The sequence below is a fragment of the Larimichthys crocea genome, chromosome XV (assembly GCF_000972845.2).
Source record: "Larimichthys crocea isolate SSNF chromosome XV, L_crocea_2.0, whole genome shotgun sequence".
NCBI classification, from domain to species: Eukaryota; Metazoa; Chordata; class Actinopteri; family Sciaenidae; genus Larimichthys; species Larimichthys crocea.
In genome coordinates this window covers 15,049,443-15,073,709 of record NC_040025.1, presented here as the reverse complement: position 1 = coordinate 15,073,709, position 24,267 = coordinate 15,049,443, and the positions used below count along the sequence as shown (strand labels likewise).

At 43.8% G+C, this 24,267-nt stretch overlaps 1 protein-coding gene across 1 annotated transcript in view; it reads left to right on the top strand.

Moving 5' to 3' along the window:
* The first annotated feature begins 6,433 nt into the window (after positions 1-6,433).
* lgr6 (leucine-rich repeat containing G protein-coupled receptor 6) overlaps positions 6,434-24,267 on the top strand; it is a 35,906-nt gene continuing 18,072 nt past the window's right edge. Inside the window, exons 1-2 of the mRNA XM_019267491.2 lie at positions 6,434-7,744; positions 21,303-21,374. Coding sequence (XP_019123036.1) covers positions 7,500-7,744; positions 21,303-21,374 — 317 coding nt within the window. The 5' untranslated portion in view covers positions 6,434-7,499. The remainder of the gene's footprint in view (positions 7,745-21,302; positions 21,375-24,267) is intronic.

Here is a 24,267-nt window from a genome sequence, read left to right as displayed (position 1 = left end):
TGCAGAGAAAACAAGCAGACTGGAGATCAAAATACAAGAGAGCTTTGTCTTGGTATGACAGAGATACCTTAATGTCAGGGAAAGTGTTTGGCATTTAAAGTAATCTACCCTTTTAAGATCAAATGGAATTATTTAGATTAATACACAGATATAGTGTTTGATGTGTGTCAGTGAAAATGGCATGGTATAATAATCTTGGCTGATGCTATCTCTGTGCTCAATGTTATCTTAAAAATTAAAGAAATAAGATGAAAGAACATTAATACTGTGCAGTTACTGATGTGTGGGGGTTCTTGTATTTTCACACTCCATACAGGCTAAATCCTCCGTGATGGGAGAAATAAGTTGTTTTTGTTTTACTTTACCCTCTTACATATATCTGCTTCTGTGTTCAACAGTCCATTGAGGGAGGGGCCCCCTCCTATGTTTATTGTTGATATTGCAACAATGAGAGTAAAAGAATATTAAAGCAACACTATAACACTATTTTTCATAGAGATGTTTAGTTATATTGGCTATTGTGATAAGTCTATAGTTACATACAGTTAGATACTAGATACCTATGAATACTGCTACGTTTTACACCCTTATAATACTAATATAATGTCCTTTGCCAACACTTTTATAAATATGAAAAAATATATGAATTTTAGATCATATGTGTGTTGGTTGGCCCACCATTTTGGTGGTTAGACTGAAATATCTCAATAACTATTGGCTGGATTGTCAAATAACCTTTCCTGCTCGCACTGGGTGTTGGATCGATCCGACAGAACAGCAGAAATGCTCTGTTTTCAAGCTGGTCAACCACATCTCGCAGCAGGTCTGCCAGCGGCCTCCCACTCGAGGCCATTATGTGGATTATATTTAAAAGGCGCTTCATAACAAATATATTTCTTTCTTGTTGAACCTTCTCTGTTAAAAGCCATGGTTAGCTAGCCAGCTTACATTGTACGGATGCTTCCAGAGCATGAGATGCTCCAGTTAACCAATGCTGCTTCAAAGTGAAATATTTATTTCTTCATTATTTGCTTATGTCATTTTTTTTGTCCTTCATGCTCTTGCACCATCGCCAGGTCGACATTTTAATTTGTCCAACATGTTTCTTACAAAATGAATGACTCTTTGATCAGCCTTAGCCTCATGGTAATCGTTATACCTTCTGATTGTCATTGTGAGCATGTTAGCATGCTGACATTTGCATTTGGCTCAAAGCACCACTGTGGCTAAGTACAGCCTCACAGAGGTGCTACTGTGGCTGTTCTTTGTTCTTTTAATTTGCATGTGCGTATAATTTTGGATTACGTGTCCGGTTTGGTTAAGTGCTGTTGACTGCAGATGGAAATTAGCTTCAGGTTAACATCAATGGTAGTGTTTATGTTTAATAATACAAAAGGTCCCTTACAATTAAATGAAATAACAATGAAATGCTGTAATATAATGGGATATCTTGGCTGTTGACAGTTATCATTTTAAAGGTTGTACAGGGTGTGTCTCACTTGTTTCCCTAGAGAATACCTGAGTTCAGACAATGGTCTACGAGGTCCTCCACCCCTGTGAGGTCAAACAGTGACATGCATATAAAGACTTTATAAAATGCAACAAAGCCCTGTGGTACTGCACAACTAAATTACTGGCTCAATTCTTAAATTTGACATTTAATTTGGCATAAAAATACAAATGCTTTACTAACTTACTTACAGTTCTGGAGATGTGTTACAGAAATGACACAAACCTCTGAACCCCCCCCCCCCAAGCTGAAGTGGAGTCTGTGATGGAGTGCTTTTCTGAACTCCATGACTAACCACATCCCCAGGCCCACTATTGTCCCATAACACAGGGAAAAAATACCTCCACTCCTGTTTTGCCCACTCACCAGCACCCCCTTCTCTCCACCCACCCTGCCGCACCCTTGCATCCCCATCCCCTTACCTCATCCCCCTTCCTCCGCTGCTCTTTCTTTCATTCACTTCTTTCCTTTGTACCGTGAGATGCAGAGAGGAAGAGAGGGACGGGGGGGTGGAGGCAAGGAGAGGGACCTTTTGTTGGCTTTCAGGTGGTTTCACATGAAAAGCCAGAGTACACACCTAGGTTGCCGCCACTGACGACCCATGGCGTCTCGCTTGCTTCCGCTGAGTATACCTGAGTTAGCCTTCAAATTGCCTGTGTACAGCCCGGGAATGCACAAATACAAACACAGGCACTTTTGCAAGCCATACATCTATGAACATCTACACGTGTGCAAAAATACACTCACACTCCTGTTGACACTGATAGGTGTTGGATGTGCAAGGGTTGGGTGGGGAAACTGTTTTATGAGGGGGAAGTGTTTGTGGGGGGGATGTCGGTGAGGAGGTGAGGTGGGATGGAGTGTGTGTGTGTGTTGGGGTGGGGGTGCTTGCATGGCAATTTTGTCTGTTGTCCCTGAATGGACTTCTTGCAAGAAGCTCAGGTAGCCTGGTGTGTGTGTGTGTGTGTGTGTGTGTGTGTGTGTGTGTGTTTTATTCCCAGGTAGACCACGGTGAGTGCTCTCAAGTTAGTGTCAGGTGTCAGGTAGCTACTTGTCTTTGTGTCTTCAAGGCTGCCGTTGCTTGGATAGTGTTTACAGCCCAGAGAGCACAGCGGAGAGAGAGAGAGAGAGAGAGAGGGAGGATGGGGGAGGAGGAGGGGGAGGGAGCACTGGCTTTGATCTGATGCAGACTGTTTGATAGCGTGTGTGTGAGTGAGAGAGCGGGTGTGAGAAAGGAGAGAGAGAGGGAGAATACGAGTGCACACATACTTTCAGTGGCACGTACAAATGTCTGCACACATGCTAACAACTGTGTGTTTGAGCCATTCATTCAACCCAGGCCTGGACCAAGCCTTTCTGGGACCCTGAGAAGAATTTGATTTGACCACCCTAAATAAAATTTTAAAAAGTATGATTTCAACATTATTGACACACAGAGTGATTCTGAAATATGACAGAAGGAGTAGTCATGTAACCAAGGCATGCCAATCTGGGAGGGAATGTTATAAAAAAATTGCCCTTAGCACTACTGGCATATGCAAAAACCACATTCTAATATCACAATATCATACACATAAATGTTATATAACCCAGTTGATCAGACTGAAATTAATTCCCACATAGCACGCAACACTGTAAACGGTAGATATAACATTGTGTCTCCAAAAAGATCCTGCAGAGCAGAGTGAGTCCTAATTTATAGTCTGCTAGATGCATTTATGGCAGGGCCTCACTGATCACTGGACAAAAGCACAATTTTGTAACTTTACTCACTGAATTTGACATTATAGAGTTTCCTGATGAACAAACAGCACTGGCCTAACGACTTGCTAACAAGTAGACTCAGCAGCCGGGTTGGGTTTAAACATTGCAGGGAATAACTTTACCCTACTGAGGTGATTTACAGACTTTCCTGATAGAAAGATGCAGCGAACCGCTAGCTGTCGTTAGCTCAGTCAGCTGTGCAGCTAATCGAACTGACTCAGGCCTGGTGTGCCAGGAGCCAAACCCAGAAAGAAAACACCACGATAAGCTACTGTATGCCTTGTGAAACAGGCCACCGCTGGTTTTGGAGGTTGTGTTTGGACCAGGGAAAAAATATAGGGTGTTAAATCATGCTCTCTCTCTCACAGAGAGAGACATTATCTGGTATTATGTTGAAGACGCGAACACACAACACACTGTTTATTTTACAAGCGCAGACCGCAAGATCGCAAACAGTAAGCACACCTGGTCGGTACCATGTTGGTTTTCATCAGCTACATCATTAATAATAAGCCTCTTCCACATTTGGCTCATATCTGCTGCTGTGAAAACAAACTTGTGGTTGAAAAAAAAAAAAAATCCAAAATATGAGTTTGTGTCTTTATAAAAAATACCACCGTCCCTGTATGACACAATGAGAGAGGCAAGGCAAGCATGTGACCGTCCCTGTATGACACAATGAGAGAGGCAAGGCAAGCATGTGTGTGTGCAGAAACAGAAGTGTAGGTGTATGTGTGTGGAAAAGAAAAGAAAAAGCAAGATGAGGAAAGTCTGTGAGTAAACATCAAAATAAGGTTGAAATAATGATATAATTCAGCAACACAATTTATAGGGATGTTTTTCTTTTTGCTTTAGTAATTAAGGAGGTATCTGGTATAATTTTTTCATACTAATATTGTATCAGTGTATACAGTTCTGGTATAGTGACTAGTATGGACCATCTTTTGAACTTGTCTAGTTTATTAGGAATTAGGCTTTTTTCACCTTACACAATATCAAAAACTTGTACATTTTTATGTCTCACAATGAAGCATGCTGAATGTGAGATGAGCTTAGCTTAGTTCAGTTCCTCATACTAAGGCATCAGTGGCAGCTCTGCACAAAAATAAACCTCCACTGCTGTGTGTGTAAAACCAAACCGCGTCGCTTCGACACTGTTGTAATGTTTTCACAAGTACATACACATATTATATTGTAAAGATGCATTTCTGCTCTCTGTGGTGTAATCAGCTGCTGCAGTGTTACATACAGATATAGGAATTCACATTCTCAACCATTGGAGAAAACTGGATTACATGGACTACATTTAACTTTGCACACATCCATCGGAAGTATCAGAACTGGTGCAGATATGTAGCTTACTTTCTAAAAGAAATGTGTGCTTGTTTGCACGTTTGTGATTAAAGGAAAAAAGGATAACAAAGATAGACAGACTACTAAGACAGAGAGAGAGAGAGAGAGACAGGCAGCAGACCAGACATGCAGGTTTTTACAGTAGGTGTGTTTTAGGGCTCCCCTGAGGCCCGACAATTAAAGAGCATTTAAAAAGATGACAGAGCTCTGCGCTCAGGAAGAGAAAAGGTAGAGTTTGCAGGTATATGAAGAACATGTGCATGTGTTTGCTTATGTGCATCGGTGCCTCTGGAAATGCGTGTATCAGTGTGTGTGTGTGTGTGTGTGTGTGTGTGGTTGCTGTACACGGGTGTACTTTAAGATCACGCAAGGTGTTCCTGTAGAGCATCTACATATCTGCCTGCATGCATCTGAGATAGCGAATGCATGTGCAAAGAAACAAAGAAAAAGAAAGACACGGCATAAAACATCATTTGGAAACAATTCATGGAACACTTTTAAAAAGAGGCGCAGAAAGCGCAACATCGGACATTTCACTACAAAGCAGAAAAGAGAGAACAGAGAGAGAGAGAGAGAGAGAGAGAGAAAGAGAGAGAGAGAGAGTATGTGAAGAACAGCTCTGAAAGACTTTTTGTGGGGCCATAACAAAGGCCCCTCAGAAAACACAGTGGCATAGGAATGTTAATTAATTAATGAGAAACTATTCAGCCTACAGAGAAGGAGAGAGACGGAGAGACAGACAGACATGCCGGTGGGGCAGACAAACTCAAACTGGGTGCAAAGACATATAACTGTATAGTTTTTTATATTTCAAATAGCATGGTATGCACTTCTTGATCCAGTTTCTGTGCAACATTTTTCAAAGGCCTGTTGTCATAAATCTAAATGTTGCATCTTTGCTCCTGGCTTTATTTGTGCGTGTAACAAACTGCCGCTGTCAACCGAAAGCTCCTCAAGCGTCAGCTTTCCAGGAACTAAGAACACAGCCTTTCTTTCCCACATTGACTACCATGCATTTTTGAGTTAATCCAGCGGGGTCGAAAAGATTTTATGAGCCCAAGTGGTTGTCAGATTTTATCAACTCATGGAAGATCATGTAATCCCCCTAGTAAAACATGAAAATCACCAAAACTGGAGTTATGGGGTGTGATTTAATGCTAACCCCATTAAGGATTTCCTTGAAATTTCTCGAATGCATCACAATCATTAATCTGTGCAGTGCTTTATCGTAATACTTTCTTCTGTTGGAAGAATTCATGACCTCCCTCTCTCCCTCCCTCCCTCCTGCAGCCTTTTACTGCTTAGTATTTGCCACCGGGAGATACGCCTGAAAGTTAACAAAAGGACAGAATAAAGTCGGCGCTTCTTTGAATGGCAAGCCAGTTTTTCTTTCTTTCATTTCTTATAATTATAGAATGCATCATTAGGTGGTTATGCAACATCCTGTACTTACAGGTGCACAGCATATAAAACTTGGTTGTGCAACTTATGAAGCAGAGAGTCTAAATTTATGGCATTCTTGTCCGGCTGTATATAGCCCTCATTTATCCTCGCTGTATCAGGAAAAGTTTTAATTTCAACACTAATTCAACACAAGTGTTGAATTATGTGTTGTAATAAAAGAAAGGGAGGCCAGATGAGATTATTTTTCAAGATTCTGTGGAAAACCTGCAAGTGAGCACAGATAGACTGTGAAATACAGACAGGCTTTAGCCCGAGGCAGCTGACACTTCTTCACAAATCCACACTCTTCTCTCTATAGACCGGAGTGTGTGTATGTGAAATGGATATGTGAGCTCTTTTGCACCGGTCGCTCATAATCTGTTATTTGCTATGGGTGTCCATGTGCATGTGTGCGTGCGTGTGTTTGTGCGATCGCGACATTCCAGCAGCAGAAACCTGAGAAGGTGTGACTTACGAGACACTGGATTCTGCTCTTTCTGGGGACTGAGGGGTGCTGAAGTGTCAGAATTCCAATTTCCTCCAAACAGTCACTCCCAGTCACACACTCTGACCCTCTGCATCTCTCTCACACAGCCAAACACACTCTGCTGCCTTCATTCTTATCCTCAAGAGCTTGCTATTTTCCTCCTCTCTCTTTCAGCTATAAACACTGTCTCTCATTTTCTCTCAGATCCATTCATAAGGTCCCACAAGGAGAAATCTTGTCTCACACCACTGTACTGTACTGTACTGTACTGTACTGCCACCCCCTTGCCCTCCTCCTCCTCTATGCTCCCTTTCCTCAAACTAAACACTTACTCTTTCTCTGCACATTGAGCTTCCAGGCAAAGTAAAACAGGGGGGAAAGGAAGAGAGTGAGAAAGAGAGGGAAGAGTTTGAGAATCGCGGGCCCCTCCTACTTTCCGGAGATGCTCCAGCCCATCCCTAAATTGTGGGCCAATGAGGGTGGCTCATTCACAACTCATGCGCTCCTTCTACAATAGGTAAGGAGAGAGAGACAGAGAGAGCAAGAGATATATACAAGGAGGGAGAGAGAGTGGGAGAAAGAGTGACTGTGTTTGGGGGAGAAAGACGGTGAGAAAGGAAAGGGCAGAGTGAGAGGGAAGACAGGGAAGAGGGGAAAGAAGTTACAACAAAGTTAACCCCTGGGGATGAAGTGGTGACTGAGAGACAGGCAGAGAGAGAGAGGAGAGATGAAGAGATAGAAGTTGTGACAGGGACAGATTGGACAACCTGCACGCACAGGAAAAAAAAAAGGCAGTAAGAAGACTTTCAAAAAGAGCCAGGAGAGGAGGATTCGGAAAAGCAAAGAAACACTGGAACCTTCTCAGTTCATCAAAGCTGCCTCTTAAAACATCAGAGAGGACAACAGAAGAGTGTGACGAGACAGAAGTCCCTACAGGTGTAGATGCAGACAGGTGGACAGTCAGACATGCTGCCTGTGTTTCTGCTTCTCTGCGTGGCTGGAGGAGTATGGGGGTCCACCCCCGGAGTGTGGGGGTACGGACGGATCCAGGAGAGGCAGGGGCCTGCAGCACCGCTGTGCCCGTCTCCATGCCAGTGTGAAGAAGATGGGATCTTCGTCATGGTTGACTGCTCAGAGTTGGGACTATCTTCTGTGCCAACCAACCTCAGCCCCCTCACCACTTACCTGTGAGTAACACGTTTTCTGGGTGTGTTATCTTGTCACTGATACCTCCAGGCCTCTTGCTGTGTCCTGACTCTTTCTTGTCATCCTTTTCTTGTGTTTGCACTGTCTATCTTAACCATAATTCATTCTCCTAGATCCCCAAACTTCTTCATTACCCCTCTCATTCATCATGGTTCAGTGCCAGTTTGTCTTGTATCATAAATAAAAACCTGCCTGCCAATCGTCAGTCCCAGCTGTTAGCATTGATTATGATTAACGTGTAATCTTAAAAAAGACAGTCAAAAAACTCTTAATTCATTCCGCCTATATTGTATCTGGGATTCCTCTTTTAAAAATAGAGCAAGAGGCAACAGTCGGTTGGATGTGTGACCAGGAAACAGCAGCAGAACCAGCATGTAGATAAAAACAGACAGGCCCGAGTGGGAACATGTGTGTCTATGTGTGTGTGTGTGTGCTGAGCACTATGGCAAAATTACTGGACCACTTCTTTCAGTATCAGGTTTCCGAGCGCCAACTGGGGACCCAGCGTGAAAGTGTGTGTGTGTGTGTGTGTGTGTGCAAGCTACAGGCACATGACACGAGCATGTGTTTGAATGAGGAAGTGTTTGAACGCAGATGTCTAGATGTTTAATGACCAGTTTTATGCCACTAATCTGTATCTCACTGTTCTACGATTGCCAAAACTCAGAATTGTTGACGTGATGCAGGAAAAAAACCTAATTTGATTCTGTATTTTCTTTTGCCTGACAAGCTGACCAAATTGCCTCTTTGAAAGACTTAATTTGCAAACACTAAAGAACATAAATTTCAAATATGATTTGTGAGTGTGTGTTTGAAAGGCTGGCTGGAGAAGTGACACATACTGTAAATACAATTAAAAACGTGATCATTACCATTACTCATCATGAATACCATAATGAGTTGCAAGATTTAAGTCCACCTCTCCATCTTAGCAGTTTCTTACACCACCCTGCTGGGGCATGCAGCCAGATCTTACAAATTGCTTCACTTGCACAAGCCTCTGAGGACAGATTAGAGACACTTTGTGATAACTGATATTGAAGTGATAGAAGTCAAATCCAGGAAACAGGGTGTGATAGAGCAGTTGCTCACTAGGGGCTCCACAAGTATTGCAGGAGTGGTGGGACAGAATTCAGAGGGAGGGTGGAAAGATCAACAGTTTATGTAGCAAACGACTCTAGAAGAGACACATGAAAGACAACTTTGCTTGAATGATGCCCCGACTCTTTGGCTGTCATGGGAGGCTGCGATGGCCAGGTTTCACTGTGTTGCTTTGAAAGTTAAAACACATGTAGAGTTTATGGAGGTGAAATACGGTCTCTAGCTCCATCCAGGAATCACTCTACCTATGAGAACATCAGACGGTTGGCTCAACAATGTGGCACGTCACACAGCCAAGACAGCACACTCGCATATCCTCAAACACACACACACACGGGTGGATGAATCTGAGAAGGAGATTGTTAAGTCGCTGTCCTTTTCTAACATAAAAACAGTGATGACCTGAGTCTCCCCCTGTGAAAGTCTACACTGCTCTTAACTGCTCCACCACAGCCGCAAAGACACACACACACACACACACACACACACACACACACACACACACACACACACACACACACACACACACACACACACACAAACACACACACACACACACACACACACATCATTCCCTACAAACACAAGAGTAATTGTTCATTTCCCCTTGTTACCTAACAGTGGAACTGGACCAATTAGTGAGTTTGAGGGCTGATTTAGAATAAGATAAATAAACTCAGCGACCAACCGCACACGCGGAGGGAATGTGGGACAGCAGGAGAAATGCCACAACAAATTAAGATAGAAGATAGAGAATCACAGATTTCTCTTTTGCTTTGCTGATAAAAATCATCAAACACAAACAAAACAAACTCTCCTTTCTAAGCCTGCCCATATGCACACACACACACACACACACACACACACACACGCACACACACACACACAACCCAGAGCCCAGAACAGCAGGCTACAGTTTCTCATTTCGTCCTAGGGTATAAAAGGTTACAACAGCGGAGTGCCGGTCCAATCCTCTCCAGGATCTGTCGAACTGTCCAGCACGCCCCGCTGTGCTCTGGAGGCTGGATTAGCCTCCCAGCACATACTGTAGGATGCCGAGGTCACAGGGATTTGCTTGGAAACAGTCCACATTACAAACCACATCCACACAAGGCTGTGAAAGTATATGACATCATTCACCCGTGACATCTGAGAGCTCTTCAAAGAGAGCGCAACTGTACGTGCTACACTGACCGTGAGGGCAATCCAGGCTATGCATGATTCACTCCATTTTCTAGCATTTTTTTTCCACATTTGGATGACTCCCCCCCCCCCCGCCCACCAATCAATAAAAACTCAATACAGGTCGACTCTGCAAAGGAATTCAACTTTTCAGAAGATGCTCCGAGCAACTCGGAGCCGAGTGGGTAGAGATTTATGACAACAATCGTTTCCGTGGGCAACGCATGAAATGAGCTGTCATGTGAGACGCTTTGAAAGACCTACTCTTTGATATCAGATTAGAGAGTAAGACAGTGCTCAAGGGTGTGTGTGTGTCTGCGTGTGTGTGTGCCTTTGTGTTAATGTGTTTGAGAACACCGTGTACAGTACGTGCATTAGGGGTTGGTGCTGTTTTATGTGTAGCTATTTGAGAAGTAACTTGTTATAAGAGATGGCTTCACAGTGACACAATAAGTACCTTGTCTGTCACAAATGTTAGCTGGGAGCGACCGCTTTACTAAGCTGTCCCCTTGATAGACTTCTACATATTTAAAGCAAATATTTAAACATGTTCTATGACATAAAAACATAGACTGTTTCTAAGACTGTCAGGTGCTTATGTTTACATGTTTCATATTCTTTCAGTGGTCTTCAGTGAGTGAATGTATAAGAGAAATGTGTGTGTGTGCGTGTGTGTGTGCGCTGTATGTGGGTCCGGGGCTGGTCTGTGACTAGAGCAGCGATTAGGTGATGCTTTGTGGTAGCGGTGAGTGCGGTGAACTTCTAACGGTGTTTTGGCCAAGGCCAGGAAACCACAGCTAGCGCATTACCAGACAGAGGAAAACCAAGGAGTGTGTGAGTGTGTGCGCTGTGTGTGCGCATGTGTGTGCGAAGACCACCCAGATTGCTGAGGGAATTTCTTTTTTCTAGCCAGTGGAGGTGAAGCAAGAGTGTAAGAAAAATGTAGAGAGGGAAGATGTAGAAGAAAAGGCGTGAAAACTGTCAAGAAGAAAAGGAGAGGGTTAGAAAATGGTGAGAAAAAAAGTGTATTGGAAGATTTTGGAAGATTAGGTTAAGCAGACACACACACACACACACACACACACACACACACACACACAGTGTACAACTGTAGAGACACATGCAAGGAGACAACATCCTGTCCCTGTACGGTGACCGTGACTGTAACAGTCGTGTGCGTGTCATTTAGCCATTATGTTGATGGTATGATTCCTATCATGAGCGACCGGGGGTCACACTGTAAACATCATGTCTGAGAGATAGAGAGAGAGAGAGACAAAAAGAGAGAGGGAGAGAGAAATTGGAAGAGATGGAGGGGGAAAGGGTTAGAAAAAAAAAAGAACAAAAATAGTGTGTTTGTGTGTGTGTGTGTGTGTGTGTGTACTGTCAGTGGAGGGTCCTCTATACAGCAGCTATCAGCTCCAGCATCAGTGTCCTGGCTCCAGACGTCTATGGTAGCCCCTCGCCTCAACTACACTCCCCTCCCTCATTCTCTCTTTCTATCCTTCCTCCCCCACCTATTCTCCTTTCCTCACCTGTTTCCTCTGGCCTCCCACACATTGAACAGGAATCTATACATTAAGTGCTTAAGCGTGTGTGTGTGTGTCTTCTGAGCAGGTGTTGAAGCTAGTCATGCAGCACTAAGTGTAAATGTACGATCACTGATGTGCAATGTGCCTCTTAGAAAATCAAGATTAATGCATATAGCCCAGGGCAGCGGAGTGAGAGAAGGGTGTGTACCCAAGCCAAATGGTGTAAATGTTTTCAAGGTGTGCGTTGGTTGTGTGTGTGTGTGTGTGTGTGTGTGTGTGTGTGTGTGTATGTGTTGGTTGGGGGAGGAGGTCCTTTGGCTTTAAGCCAACTAACTATCAGCTGTGATCAGCGTTCAGTAAGAGAGTTACACACTTCTGATTATACAGAGGAAGAAATCAGTGACACATGTCAACATAGTTAATCCGTTATGCTTCAAAAGTTGCATGAAGATGAGTTCATTGCTCAAACTATTCCATTTCTCCATTCCTCCCCTTATTCTGTCCGCTCTTTCCTCACTCCTTTCTGCCTTCCTCCAAAACTTGAAGTGTTTTCCTCAGTGTTAATTCCTCAGCTTTCTCCTTGATTCCCTTGAGGCCTCACGGTGAGCACCAGCAGAAAAAGCCACTCAGGCCTGCTACAGGAGTGATATTTATGCCAGAAGGGTGTTGGAGAGAAGGGATAGGCAGTTAGCATTGCATAGTGCAGCGGTTTGTGGTTTCCTGAGAGCAACCTGGGAGGCTTTTAAATGTCGCTCAGGGACAGACGGCAGGTAGGCAGGTAGAGAACAATGGAAACAATGACAATTCCCTCAGGAGCAGCAGGCAGAGAAGACACAGAGGCCATAGTGTGCTCCACCGCTCCATATCCTGTCCTTTAGAAAAAAGTAGAAAGCAATCACGACACAAGATCTTGAAGGGAACTAGGTTGGAGGAGGTGGAGATCGGGGAAGTAGAGAATGTGTTTGGAGTGCATGTGCACATGAGATGTGGACAGAAGACAACAGTGGTTGGTATTCGTTGGGGGTGAGATCTGTGCCTACTGACTGATATGTAAATCTGTACGTTTCGTGTGATAGCAACATGACGCAAGTGTGACACGGGGGCTAGGAATGTGCTCCCGTGACATGTGGTTGACGGGTGAAGGGCTTCTTCTGATTGAGAGGATTCAGAATGCCTGCATGGCCCAGATTCCTATTCAGCCCCTTTCCAACCCTGGGAATCCATGGGAATGTTTGTGTGTGCATGTATGTGTGTGTGTGTGTGCATGAATCTGTGCAAGTGCGCTAGCCCTCTCTTTTCCACTACAGAGAGGCCATTGTCTAATCCTGGGCCAGGCCACGACAAATGTCCCTAACTGTTCTCGTGTGTGTACATGCATATGTGTAGACCCTATACACATGTGCATCCATGACTTGTGACTGCGAGCTGTCGTTTGTGTCAGTGTAAGTGCTTTCATGTAGATAGCACATACATGGAACTAATCTTTTTTTCAAATCCGTTTTTCCAAAAACAATACATTCACACCGTATCCAAAAATTGTCATATCGCCGCAAACAAAGATCCTCTTATGCCGTTGCATCTCATCTTCTCTGTCTCTAATTTCTGCCTTTTCAGCAATATAAAAGAAACAATTGAGGTGCTAATTATGCATTTCAGCAATATAAAAGAAACAATTGAGGTGCTAATTATGCACAAATTAATTTTAAAAAGTACAAAAAATGTTTGTGTAAATCCCCAGTTTTGAATGAAAAAAAAAAAAGAAAAATAGCTCTGGAGAAAAAGGAGAAAGTTTACACGAGTGTTGATAGCAGAGTGTGTAGGACATAGCTCTCAAAGTTCCCCCTGTACCTCAACATGGGTCTGTCTGTCTCTGTCTGCCTATCTGTGTGATCGCTGGCCAGGTCTGCCGACTAAAGTGGCTCATGTGGGGCTGGCTGTGTGCAGGTGATGACTAGTAAGAGCTAATGATACTTAATGCCCTTTCCAACAACGTACACACACACACACACGCACGTACCCACAAGACCCCCATGTACATAATACAGACAAGGAAACACGTTGCTCAAGCATGGATGTATGTTATGCTTGCACACACACACATACGCACACACACCTACACGTACTGACTTAATGATGGTTAATGCCCTATCCAATCCCCCTGTGCAGCATCAAAGCATCCCACAGAGCAGTGCTGATACAGCGATGCTAGCAGGGATTAGGTTGGGAGAATGGACCACTGGGATGGAAGTTAGGTAAAGAGAACAAAGAGGCAATCACAGACACACTTAAATGTCACACACATGTGCACACACACCTCAGGGCACACAGACACACACGTAGCATAGCCAAATGGGGGTATTGTGCAGGAATGTCCAGAAAGTGGAGGAGAGGATGTAGAAAACAGAAAGTGGGGAGATGAATGCAGCAGAGAAAGACAGAATGGAAAGGACTCTTAATTTCGGAGGGTTAGGTTAACTGATCTGAATGCAGAAACAGCAGTCAGGTCACTATGATGGCATAAGGCATGAGTATAATTCTTGTTAAGACTAGACTTCACAGGTGTATTTTCCATCTGCAGTAAAGCGAGGCTGGAGGGAATTCTGCCACTGCAGAGCCCCTGCAACTGCAGCCAGACTTAGTCACGTCTCTATTACATGTCTGAGAAGGAGCAAAAGAGGAAATCTGGACTTTTTACATGCATGGCAAAAGGCCAAACTAAATCTCTTTAAACCAACAGCAGCCACATGTCCTCATTGGTATGGGGTAAAATTTCATCAAGTGCTGATCTAAGTTCAGGTCTAGATGTTATCCATGGGTACTGTTAAATATATGGAGCAGATGAGCGGATCATAGATCTGTGAGTGCAGTAGTAAAGGAGGAGTGAGCCAGGAGTGGATTTGAGCAGTCTTCTAACTAGATCCAGTGTCCTCCTGTTTCTGCCATTCAACCAAATGAAGTCATAATAGAGTCTGACACTAATACTCATCAGGTTTCATTTACTGTTGTATCCACTGCTGAGAATCTGCCGCGAATCAGCATGCAGGAAAGAACACCTCTCTGTAAAGAGATACCTTTTCAGGATGTGTGGAAAAGTGGTGAAATTTGTAACCCTTTTCCGCACATCTTCAACATTGTTTCAACAGATTTCAGTGGCATGTGTTTGTCCTGTGCTCGCAAAACATTTCTCTCATGCGGCATAAACTGTCAACTTCAATTTGGAGAGAAACAAACAAACACAAAAAGGTTCTCCAGCACATGTTATGTAACAAACATATATGAAAGACGTACGGAATATACATGCCAAAACAACAGATTAGTGGACTATGGGCAGGGCTATGAATGCCTTTCTGCCTTCCAAAGCTATGTCCTACCCACAACAGCTGCCTGTCAGTCCTGTCCACATGTTGGAGGCAGTTGTATGTTGTGTGGTGCCGACTGTTCCAACACTTCCTGTTCCATTACTGAAGTGCTTGACCTTTCACCCTCCTCCCCTCTGTCTCATGACAGGGTGTGTGTGGGAGGACGAGGAGCGGACATAGAGTGTGCATGTGCACGTGTGTATGTGTGTGTGCGGTATACCAGGGTATGAATAAGTCCCAGAGGGCATGAATATGTTTCCCATGACATGGCCTCAGACTAAACAGCCGCTCTCTCCACCCAGACATCCGCCTGTCATTCTCCCCTAAACCGCAGCGAGCGGAAAAGAGCACAAAACATGGGAACACAAATACACAGACGCATCTCCCTTTTCTCTCTCGTTATCTCCTCCTTTCTCTTCCTCCCTCCCCTCGCCGTTTCTCTGCTCTTTTGTAGCACAGTCCTCCCCGTGGCCCTCCTTGTCCAGGTGAAAGACTTCTCCTCGCCCTCTCCCTCGCTCTTTGTGCCCCGTGAATGAGAGAAAGAGAGAATAAGAGAGGAAAAGATAAAGAGAGAGTGCCTTTGGACACAAAGGGCAGTGTACCCCTCCCAGGAAGTCTGGGAGAGGGAGAGAAAAAAAAAAAAACACACACATCTTTAGAGGAAGGAGGAGGGGAGGACAGCATTGTACCCTCCTTCCTGACTCTTTGTGTGTGTGTGTGTGTGCATGCCTGTGTGTGAGTGTGTGTGTGCAAGCTCATGTGTGACCGCGAGAGAAACTGAATGCCAAAGCAGTCAGTCTATTCAGATCGAAAAAAGCTAACACACTTAGACCTCACCCTCACACACACACACCCACACACACACACGCTCACATTCTACTCTCTCTGTCACACACACTAATGCACACAACCATTTAGGCCCTCTTTAAGGCGGCGCCCGAGCATTGACTACCAGTTGCATTGTGTGGAATAAAAGATCCTCTTTCATCGTGGCTTTAACTGTTTCAAAGAACTAAGCGGAGAGGATCAGACTGACTGAATCCGACTGAAGACATTACTGTCATAGCTACAGTAGAAGACAGCCAAGGTGTGGCTCAAGTACCGCTAGTGCAGAACTCCTGCCCTCTGGGCAAGGCTCTAGTTGTTGATTTCCACTAAAGATCTATTACTCTAATGTTCCTCACAGATAAGCCGCCTTCAAAGGGGAAGAGCTTACCGCCATTATTGGCTGTTTGTTTGGTAAGCGTCTCCACCTGAGAGAGGGAGAAAGGGATTGGCAGGGAGGCAAGAAGAAAAAGAGAGAGGGAGAGAGAGCAGAGGAGGAAGTGAGAGGGAAGACCTCAGGGTATAGCTCTTGTGAAGTGATTTTGTGTGTGTATGTGTGTGTGTATGTAAGAAAGAAAGTCATGAAAAACATCCCTGTCAAGGCCAACAATGTAAGCCTGTTTGTTTACATGCTTTTGCCTGCTTTGTTATGCACTGTACCTGCATGTAATTTTATGCTTGAGCAACATGCCAGAAAGTTTTCCATACACTTTTTTTTTTCTTTTTAACTTTGAGACAATGAGTATTCTCCAAACTGAAATGTATCAAGTCATCTCTCCTCAGCCCTGCTCCTGCACAGCTTTGTCTGACTGACACATTTCACAAGAGGTGATAGAAACAGACACCTGACTGCTGATCGCATCTGTCCCGCTCTGAGGGTATATTCACTCACCAGGGTGGTCCATCACTCACTCCTCAAAAGCCACCCGGAGCCTGAAGTGTGTACAAGTGCCTGTGGATGTGGTGTGCGTATTCCTCTGAACATAAACAGAGGTGTTTCTCATATGATGTGGCAAGTTGTTTTGCTGCGCTAAATCACCAGCTCTTGTCAGAAATGCTTCCAGTCTGAAATTGGCTACAACGGAGCTAGGGGCACATTGACACCCACACACATACTGCCTTTGATCACAGAGCCGATAACATACTTCAGTAGTTCTGTTGACGGCGAAGAGGAAATATGATAAATCACATTATTGTAACTACCGGACTGTGTAACCCCATGCTCCAGTTGAAATTTGAAACAGAGATGGGGAGAGAAAGAGTGTGTGTGAGCGATAGAGTGGCATAAGAGAGAGGGAGGGCCAGAGCTGATGAATGGAAATGTACCTCTGCTTCTTCATGCTTCCGTTCCCCCCTTAAGACAAGCTCCTTGCCATGGTTACTCTATCAATCACAGCATAAAGCAGTCAAATATCCAGTACTTTATCCTTTCTTCCTGTGCCAAACCTTCCTCTCTTACATTCACAAGCACACAAGCGTACGCATACACACACTCACACACTTTGGAGAGGAAAGACTGAACGATCCATCAGAGCACATTGTGTATCTGCAACTCACGGAACGATGCATGGAATAAGAATGGAAAAATGTCAATTTATTTTCACTCCTCCAATTGATGTAATTTTGGCCACAATTTCACACTAGGTACTCGGCTTAAACACACAGAATTACATGTACGCACACGAAAATCTAATTCCTCTCCAGGGAAACAGAAAGAGATCACTGGGGGCTTTGTCAGTCATTGTGCAGGTTCAGAGCAGAGGGGGGATAAAAAGAACAGTTAAGAGGCACATTTGTGGCCATGTTTGTTGAAGGATGAGCATGGGTCTCCATGTCTGCATCCTTGCTCCTAATAATGCTCTGGAGTCTTTAGTTTGTCATTCAGCAGCAGACGAAGATCTGAGGGGAGGAGATGGCCTGTGTGCCTCTGTCGGTTGAGAGATGTGTTATCCTGCAAGCAATATGAGGCTGCTTTCTTGACGCCGCGATGGCCAAGATAGGGCACAGGACAGTTCCCTTCTGAATACTCACATGAAAAAATAAAGAAAAGAAACCACATTAACTTTCATTCTGTCCCTCACACACAGACCCACACAGCAATCCATTTCCATGGCCCGGCAGTGTCCATGTATGATGTGGTAAAAGCACAACCATGGACTGTATCCGCCACATCTGCAAGGCTCACTGGAAAACAATAGAGGTGTGAAAATGAGCGACAGACATCTTACCACACACACCGCAGTCACCTATAAACGGAAAAAAAGATTGTACTGCACGCATAGACACAGACACTGACACACGTATTTGCACTCAGTCTCCCACTCTCTCACAAAGCACACACACATTAGAGATGCCCGTAAAAATGGGGACACAGAAACCCAAATTCTAATTGTGAAACTCGCATACGCTGCAGAGCTTGCAAAATCTTTAAGCGTTCTCTTTCTCATTTCTTTTGCGGCCGTTTATTTGCGCTGAAAATATCTGCACATCGCAGCGCCAGCCGACACAATGCACATGTGGTAGTCATCAATCATAATTATCATGGTTTAAAAAAGCCACAGCTGTTATTTGATTTTAAAAACAAGCCATAGCGCAGCGCCTTCCAACGATACGTCAAGTTGTCAGAAGGGGCCTTGGCCTGCACAGCAGAAATGTCTCTCTCTCTCCGACTTCCCAATAAGCTTGTTGGAGAGCACAGCCGAGCTGAGCTGCATTCAACCTTTCTCCATGACTCACCACTGTGTGTCTTTATTTTTAAACATTTTCTCTCTCCATTGCTGCATGTTTATTCTGTCTGAGTGAGGCCGCTGTTATGGACTTCACACAACGTTTGTTTATGGCTTCTTTAATCAGGACCAGATAATGGAGAGTTGTCTCCATCCGTGGGCGCATCCCCAGAAGCTGTGTGTGTGTGTGGTGTGTGTGTGTGTGTGTGTGTTACCATGCTGTAATGATCCTCCCAGAATGTTCCAATACATATTTTTCTCAGTAGAATATTAGTACACAGACAATGAATAGGATTAAGGTGTGTATGTGTATTGTTCATGAGGCCCCACGAGGTGATTGTACGCTTCCTGTGTTATACGTGATGTCACCGAGTCTTGATTATGTCAACTGTTTACTGTTACTGCTGGCTGTGTCATCTCCATGGCAACTTTGCTATCACTTATTACCTCTGACTAATCAAGCAAAATAGATCATTACATGTGTTGCGTTCAGTCCCAAATTACTGCCTTGAGCCTGAGCAGATTTTGCCAGAAATGGGACAAACATGAAGTATGTGATTCACATGACATCACCGCAGAACTTTAGCTGAAGAACTGCGGTCCCACGAGAGTGTTTATTATTACTTACTAATTTGTTCAAATGTACTGAATTATTTTGACTCATTACTTATCAAGAAAAGTAATTAGTTATGCTGTATTACATTTTTGGCAGCTGATGTGCACTTAAAAGAACAATTTTGGATTTACTGTATATACTGATGTATAGTGTGTCTCATTCATTTGAAACTGAGATGTTTTCAATTAAAAAAAAGAAGATTTTAAGTACATATAATGAGGCTAATATTAACATTTAAAGGTGCCCCGTGGAGTTTTTATTGTAATCAAACATGGCTGCGTTCATTTTTCCACAAAAAACGGCATTGTGTGTATCCTTAAAACTGTACACCTCTTAAAACATTCACAAAACCTTTTTGGAATGCTTCAACACCTGCATTATTTACTCTGGTTTGCGGTCTCTTCCTCTTTTATTGGCCTATTACTCCCTTTTATGGTGCATTACCACCACCAGATGTCAATATGCCTTACCACTCTCATAAATGTGTATAATGCCACTACTGTGCTTGCAGTGGGCATTCAGAACACAACATACAAACAACAGGAGGGACCCGCACGTCAAAACATACAACATCTTTAAAGCCGGTAATAGTGATGTGATTGATGACTTAGAAAATACCTCTGTTCTGTTACGCACAAAAGCAATATCAATCGAGAATGAAATATTGTTCCCTTCAACGCTAATTGACATGCATTCACCCTGCCTATGTGTCTCTGAGTAACACCTTGGACCCTATTTCTGCAGTTAGACCTCCCAGGAGGGGGCATCTGTAACAGGAAATTCCTATGCAGGGAAATTATTATGCTTTCATGAGAAAAATATTCAATGTCAGCAGAGGTTACATGATTATAATAAACATGATAATCAAAGGTTACGTAATTAACCGACCTACAAAGTCTTGTGGCAAAAGGACATAGCTAATGCTGCAAGTTTGTCAGTTTGTCAGAGTTTGTCAGATGTTGCGGACACATCTTCTCACCCAGTGTGACAGTGGGAGTCCACATCCCGGCCCTGATGTTATACCAACACTGTTGGTACACTGAATTTGTTTTTTTAAAGCTGCTATATATGACAGGCTACTAAAATACTCAAATTGGTGAACCAGAGTATTGCCATGCAGTGTTTTTTTCCACATCTCTCCTGAAGCCAAATATAGATCACGCCTGCAGATGAATTCATCCAGCCCCCCCGTCAGCTTGGCTGACTTGACAAACAAACAGCGAGTGTGTCAAAACTCCCAACTGCAAAGGGCTTCTGAGAGCACAGTTTACACTTGCTAGCCCGGTGGTCTCGCTTTATGAGCAATGGTTAGTGTCATACACACACACACACACACACACACACACAAAGACACACGCACATACAAAGACACACGCACATACAAGCCTCACTCTTGAAGACTCATGTGAGACCCCAAGGGCTGTGAAAGCAAAGAAGGGATGACGTAACACCTCTTTGCTTTCATTGTGTTTATCAAAGCGATGACCTTACATGACTGGGGCCACAGGGTTATGTATGTTTTCTACCAGAGGCTGACACATAAGTTGTCCTCGTACTATCCCAAGTGTTAAAAAAGTAGGTTATGTGTGTGTGTGTGTGTGTGCGCTGAATGGGTGTGTGTGTTCATGCATGCATGTATCCGAGCATCCTGCACCTCTCCCTCTTTGACCGCAACGCAGCTGCGTCAACACACACCCCCCAACAAACCCTCTCACGTCAGAGTGCGTGTCAGAGATGCAGAGAAATGGAGTGTGTCTATGTTACAGCATTGAACAAAGGGGGAAAGGAGGTGGTCCCCTGAGAAACCTGAGGAAGGAAAGAAGAAGAGGAGAGACAAGAGGGGGGGAGAGAGATATGGAGGAGACTGAGGGGTCAGATCTCAGAGAAGGTAGAGTGAGACATCTGGAAAAGAGAAAGAGTCACTGGGACGAGGAGGAAATTACAGCTGCCCAACAATGATTCATTGGGGAAAATTCTCTTCTACATCTCCCTCTCCTCCCTCTCGTTGTCCAACCTTTCTACCTAACCCTCTAACCTCTCTCTGCGCAATACTCCCCACTCTGGATGATTGATCGCCATGAAAAACGTGTTCTAAACATTTGTAATTTACATGTCCTGAGTACCTTCAAAGAAAGTCGATAAGGTATACACTGATTGATACTTTAATACTGATGCTTCCCTCTTTTCTCTCTCTCTAGGGATCTGAGTATGAACAACATCAGTAAGATCCAGCCTAGAGCCTTCCACCGACTGCACCTGTTATCAGAACTGTGAGTACAAAACCATTCAACTCACATTCAATAATAAACCTCCATCGTCACAACTCATACATGACAAAAAACAGCCATTCCCCGAGACGCTGATATGAGTAGACCTCAGTGATGGGGATTGATGACTCTGGCCTGCCTCTGATCTCTCCCACCAAGAAACTGCCTGTAGCAATAGGCTAGTAGATCCTGGGATGGCTGCACAAAAGAGCAATGCGAAGGGAACCTGATAGTCACTCAGAGAGTGAATATATGGTCCTCAAAGTGTTTAGAGAGCAGGTTCTGTGCTCAGCATCCAAGCCGCTGCTTTCTTGCCCTCTTTGACTTTGTTTCAGCTGGACAGCTCAGCAGGAGCAGTACACACATAGACACAAGCCTTTGCCAAGACAAACACACACTATAGGAGAATTTCAGGTCAAGGCTGGGGGGGAATAAAAAGAGTATAGATTTTTTTTCTTGTTCATAACAGCGTGTATCAACCAAGTGTATGATTGTGTATCATTAGAACTGTTTTGATCAATGTGCCAATGCGCTAAATGAATGTATCTTTATACTTGTGTTGGCTGGTAACATTCTTTTTCTTTTCATAAACTAAACCATCAGTTAAAATAAGCAAGCAAGACTAAAAATTGAACTGAGCCTCTGAGCTACACACACATTTCGGTCAGCACTTCACAAAGTAGAAGGTACTGGTTTCATTCAACAAGCAAACTTTCTAAACATGTGTTCGGTTGACCTGGCAAATATCTAATTTGACCATTCAGCTGAAGTGCAAAGTCTCGGTTTGACAAAGGCTGCCCACAGATATGCCCCAAGGGTGTGAATGCGTGTTTACGTGTGTAGTAACTCGTGGAGGCTTATGTGTGTATGTAGCCTTCACCTGATTCTTTTACTTCTGAAGTCTGCTGTGTGTGTGTGTGTGTGTTTGTGTGTGTGTGTGTGTTTGCACGTGGTGTTTGAACAGTCCGCTGTTTTCTTTGCTAATTCTTGCAGCTGCAGCCTGTGAGGCATGAGCTAATGATGAAAAAAGTAAAAGGTTAGCTGGAAAACCATTCTATTGGCTCCAAGTCAAACCGGATCTGAAGAGTAGAAGAAAGCTGTACAATTCTGTTTTGTGACACCTTGAAGTTTGGGAATTAAATTCAACACTTATTCATCGTCACTTATTGAATTGCTGATCTGACCTTTTGCTGCTGTAAAGAAATAGTTAAGGTTAAATATTCTTGATGGTGTAATAATCAGAACCACACAATGCAGAGTGATGCTCAACATCAATGCTGACATTTGGCTACATTGGGGAAAAGGAGGGGGTCTTGGATGCAGCTCCACCTGCAGTGTTTGTCCCGAGACAATCCTTCCAGTGTTTTACAACCCCATTGATCTCATTTCCTCTGTATCGCTCTCATGTTTTGACACTTTATGGAGACGTTCAGTTGCTTTGTAACTCTTCCAAGGAGGATGTTCCTGCCCTAAAGCCAATTTTTATAGCCTGCTGACCATTTCTGGAAACATGCTGAGATGATGCTGATGTTCCAAGGCAGGGAGAAGCACATTTCTGACATTCGCTCCAGTCTAGGTTTAGAGAGATGAAGCATAGCAGGTTACAATCACAAGAAGTTATAGTACTAAGAAAAACAAACTGAGGCTCTAAACACAAACACAGTCGGTTTAAGAGCGAGAGTGTTTGATGTGGGTCTACAGCACTTGTTAGTAGCTCAGGGAGAGGCACAGGCCAGGCAGGTTGTGACTGGTAGAGAGTGAGTGATAAATTGTTTGATGTTGGGCTCTATCTTCCCGTCTGCCCTCCCTTACTCTTTCTCCCTCCTTCCCAATTCATTTCTGCAGACCCCCATCTCTATTTTACTGCAGGCTATTGCAAGCTGTAGTCGCTGCCTTTGATAGTTTTTCTACTTTTTCCCACTTTTTGGCTTTCTCCACGTTCCTACAAACCAAAACAAATCTGCTTATGGCAAGAAGTCCAGCTTTCTTTCTCTTTTCCACTATGGGGAGGAGAGGGAATAAAATATTATGAGGCACATACAATATTCTTCTGAATCACTGCTCATAAACACAAATTGCATCATGCTGCATATTATCTCTTTGTTCACCTCTGTGGTGTCAAGGTGAAAACAGCTAATGCCTTTGATCCTCAAATGAAATTATTAAATGAATTCACAGAACAGGCAGCATCCCTCCCTTTGATTCACCGTGGCATTAATATTGTTAATAAGATGTAAGTGTAATTGCTCGCCCCTCAAGCCTCTACCCCTAACACCTCATTTCTAAACTTTGCTCTATTGATCTCAGATCCCTCTCATTAAACCTTCATCAAGTTCTTTGATCAGTAGCACGTCTCTTTATTCAAACATGCAAACCTGCACGCAAGTGAGAAGATGGCGACTCAGAGGCAGACTGCATGTCTATAGATTAATGAGAGGGCAGCAATGCCCACACTCCGGTACAGACTGAGGTTACTCATCCACCTGACATATCAAAGACAGCTCCACTTCTCAAATGTTCCGCTCTAATATCAAATATGTACCGTCTGATCTAATTGCAACGTGGAACTAGCAGAGGGTGGTTTTAGGTGAAACCGTCCCCTTAAAAGCCCTTCCTAAAAACCACTTTAAAAGGCGACAGCACTTTCTGCTTATCATCAGTATCAAAGTCCGTGGTGCTCATACCTCCGGAGATCACATTTCACTCTGCCTTTTCCCCTTTGACTCCCTTTATAATCAGCCGTTTGGATCAAGTCTCTTAAGCTCATCTTATCATTATCATTATCTGCAGCCATCACTCACCTCCTAAATACATAGCTGAATTTGTCCATTCAACATTGCCTGCCAAGTCAAACAATCACAACTTGTATTTAAACCCTCCATCAAGGTTGGCTTTA